Source organism: Etheostoma spectabile, chromosome 14, assembly GCF_008692095.1.
Source record: "Etheostoma spectabile isolate EspeVRDwgs_2016 chromosome 14, UIUC_Espe_1.0, whole genome shotgun sequence".
Taxonomy (NCBI): Eukaryota; Metazoa; Chordata; class Actinopteri; order Perciformes; family Percidae; genus Etheostoma; species Etheostoma spectabile.
This window is the reverse complement of record NC_045746.1, coordinates 12,728,649-12,732,406: the sequence shown is the minus strand read 5'-3', so window position 1 is coordinate 12,732,406 and position 3,758 is coordinate 12,728,649. Positions and strand designations below refer to the sequence as shown.

At 41.2% G+C, this 3,758-nt stretch overlaps 1 protein-coding gene across 6 annotated transcripts in view; it reads right to left on the bottom strand.

The window, feature by feature from the left end:
• Nucleotides 1–3,758, bottom strand: part of fhod3a (formin homology 2 domain containing 3a) — a 59,072-nt gene that overhangs the window by 19,427 nt on the left and 35,887 nt on the right. For 3 of the 6 annotated variants that reach the window (XM_032536371.1, XM_032536372.1, XM_032536375.1), the window contains 6 exons: nt 2,776–2,870; nt 2,001–2,112; nt 1,737–1,831; nt 1,264–1,407; nt 826–1,043; nt 600–626 (listed from right to left, as the gene is read on the bottom strand). In XM_032536371.1, coding sequence (XP_032392262.1) covers nt 600–626; nt 826–1,043; nt 1,264–1,407; nt 1,737–1,831; nt 2,001–2,112; nt 2,776–2,870 — 691 coding nt within the window. The remainder of the gene's footprint in view (nt 1–599; nt 627–825; nt 1,044–1,263; nt 1,408–1,736; nt 1,832–2,000; nt 2,113–2,775; nt 2,871–3,758) is intronic. The other 3 variants (XM_032536373.1, XM_032536374.1, XM_032536376.1) reach the window with 1 other exon arrangement.

Below are 3,758 nucleotides of genomic sequence, written 5' to 3'. Positions count from 1 at the left end.
TGTGTGTGTGTGTGTGTGTGTGTGTGACAATTGGTGCTGCCAACAAAATGTTGTGTTTGTTTTTCTGTGTGATGGACTACCGTAATATGACAAAAACAGCTTTCAACCATCACTTAATTCAGTAAAACACTAATCAAGTGGATCATACAACTATGTATGTTTTGAGTGTCCTAGAATGCACACAACCACCATTTTAATACTAGTGGAAGCAGTGGACATGATCTGCTTTGTTCATGTTACACCCTGACAGGATAAAGAGATGAAGGGAGGAGGACATAGAGAGGAAATATTTACCTGTGGTACACAGCTACAGTACAGCCGGCACAAAATCCCCCTTTTTGTGCATACACACACAGCACTAAAATAACGTGCAAGCTTGTATTAGAATTACAAATGCTGAAGGCTTGTGCAGTTGCTGAGAACTTTTAGTGGAGCACAAGTCTGGTCCAGTGCAAATAAAAAAAAACACTGAAAGTGCTTTATGTGAAATGAGACTGGGAGCTGTTAACAGCATGTAGGTGAGGAGCAGTGGTTGGAAAGCATGGGCAGAGGGCCACCGAGATCAGTAGGTCAGGTTTTTGAGAGACCTTTGAACTTACATGGATGGGAGGAAACCTGACAGTGCTCTGGAGCAGAAAGTGTACAAGACGGTCAGAATTTCTCCAGTAGGCTCACTTAAGACGTGCATGTCAAAAGTGATGACTAAATATTTGGCACCAATCATTCTTTATACCTGCTAATAAAGCCAACCCCATTATGACACTTTGTGTGAATCAACATGAAACCTGTTAACTCTGACACTCCTTCATCTTCCTCCTCTCTCACCTGTCACTCATGTCCCCAGGTCTCTGTCCACTGAAAGGCAGGAAGCCATCTCTCTGTGGGGACGCGGGGCTGCAGGGGGAGGCGTGACCGGATCGCCCGAGAGAGGCCCTGCGGCTCCGCCTTCTCTCCAGGCCTCCAAGGCTGACTCGTCGGCGGTCCCGGCGTCCCATTGGTGGAGGCTGGCTGTCATCGTCACCGTCTTCATGCCGCAGGGTCATCTGGGGGAAAGTTGATTGGGTGTGAAGTGGGAGTGTTGACAGGTGCTTTACACAGGGAAATTTTGTATAAATCAAATGTACTATTATTATTGCATGGAGTCATATTCACTGGATTTAAACACTGTGTGTCACTAACTAGCTGAAATTGAATCTTTAATAAAAGGAAAGTATCAGCTTGCAATATTTTCCTTGTGATGTTATGACTTTTTGTGTCTTGAACCTCATAGATGTTGAGCTGCTCAACCAAATCCAGATCAGTGCCTTTCCGCCCCAGATGTCTTTGGGACACTGTCTCTATGTCTTGTTCCTCCAGAACATCAACCATATCGTAGAATGAGTCCTGATCAGGCAGTGCTGCAAGCGTCTGCAAAAAGGAAAGACGTAACTGAGGTTTGAACAACATTTTGATAGCTACAATTGTTGGTAACATATTTAGTTATTTATTTTGTTTGGGGGATAAATTCCTGAGACACCACTATTTAAATCTGTTGTGGGAAACCTTGTTATGGGATATCTTGTGCATAACTCAAGAATTCAAAAAGAAAACACTCAAATAAATTCTAAATGAATGAATGAATGAGGAAAGAAAAGGCTAAAAGTATTTTAAGTATCCACTACTTATAAAGTGAATGATATAAAGCACATAAACAGTCAGTACCAACACTGAGATTCAGACACCACAGACATGCACACCTTATTGATGAGGGTCATGGCATAAACCAGCAGCTCTGTGTCCACTCCATCCTTCTCATGCAAGATCTCCATAGTATTGGACCACGGCTTACGACCTGGAAATCAGTCCATGACAAATAAAATCATTAATTAATTTGTCACTCTCTACCCAGACACCCCTCCATAAATGTCAACCTGGGACAGAAACCAGTAACAGTACACAGGCCAACGTAGTACTGAATGAGAAGTTCCTCAGCAGCTGGTGGCATGTTGACTTGTTTATACCTCTCTTGGTGTCCACAGAGGTGATAGCTTCTATCAGCAGCGGGCCATTGGACTCTGAGTACTCCACAAAAACCAACAACAGCTTCAGAGTTGTTTTCACCACTAGTCGGAACTAGAGAGGGAGGAGTACAACGTTAGAAACTCACACAGAGATAAGAAAGAACACAAACAATGGAAATATTATGTTATTTTCCCCTCTGATCGCATCATGATATATCTTTAAATCATCCTGATAGGATTTTACTAGTATTTCTATGCCAGACAGTCAGGATTCACACACAGTTGCATTAAGGCATATACACCTTCTTCATTTATTTGTGCACTGTAATGTGTATATCCGTAAATAATATAATGTCTTTGAGTTCCTCTTCATTACAGTCCATGTTATCTATGCTTTTGTTTTGAGGGCTCAATGTTGAGGATTTAATTATAGGTAAAGTATGTCCATGTAGAAAATAAATCAAATTAAAGATTTCTTTTTTAATTCGCTAAAGAAACAGAAACAATACAATGATGGCATGTAGGCACTGGTACTCTCAGTGCAAAGCAGAAGTGTACCTTTAACAATTGTGAAAATACCGCAAAGCTAACAAAAGACACCACCCTCAGTTCAGGACACAGAATGCAATCAGTAGCAGATGTGTTTATTTGTATATGGGTATAAAAGGTGAAAATAAGAGTGTGTCTATGTGTGTGTGTGTGTGTGTTTGAGTGTGTGTGTAGGTTGTTTTTGTACAATATGTTTTTTTTGTATGTACAGTATTCTCAGATATACCTTGGAGCCAACAAGCGTGTACAGCCACTGGATTGTCTCAGCGTGCCCAATGACACCGTTCATCCCGTCTACATACAGCATGATCTGCCCCAGAGCTAAGAAGGGGAGGAGAATGAAACAAAAAGTTAGAGTCACAGGACAGATATAGAAAATTATTCAACACTAGCTGTAAACAAACCAAGCACACCAAATGGCAACTGTTTACAGCACACAAGCCCACCAGTAGCTATATATAACAGGGAAAGGGACTTTCCTTTCCTATGCTTTTGGGTCATTGTGACAAAAACACAAAGAGCAGAACATTAAAATGAATTGGAAGCCTAAGTGTTTTCAAGCCCATTGCGGAAAAGGCGTGTTGTCATTAGTGGGATAGCCCCTTAGGGGGATAGCAGCTGCTTTTGTGACCCAGTCCCTACCTGCTGTTGCTGTATGTCAAAGCACAGGACGGATTTTTTTACATCCAAACTCTCAAAGTGAAAGTGAAAAAGAAATATTATATCTAAATTTAGCACATGCAGAATATAAGTTCTTGTGTCAAGGGAACAGAGCTCACAGACGTTGTGATCAAGAGAAGAAGAAAGCAACTTGTACTTCAACCATGTATTTAGACTCCAATTTTAAAATTGAAGTTATATCTTTACTTCTTGGACAAATCATTAAACCATATGACAAGAAAAGATGTAGGAATAGAAGAGATATGTTGTCTGTTGAAGACTTCCATTTTAGCACCATCATCGCGAAACGACAAGCTTTTGTGAAGGAACTTTTCATCAACGAAGAAGAATTTTTTGACCCCAAGTATGACTGCGACTTCACTAATCTCTCTGATTCGTCTCAATGTATGAGAGGAGATGAACTGTATGAGCGCCCAAATGGCTGGTACCGCATGGCCTTAAAAGTCAAAGGTAAATATCCAGATGGAAACACCTGGCTGGGCACAAAAGGATGGAGGAGTCACTCTGTACCTGGAGAATGGCCTGTTT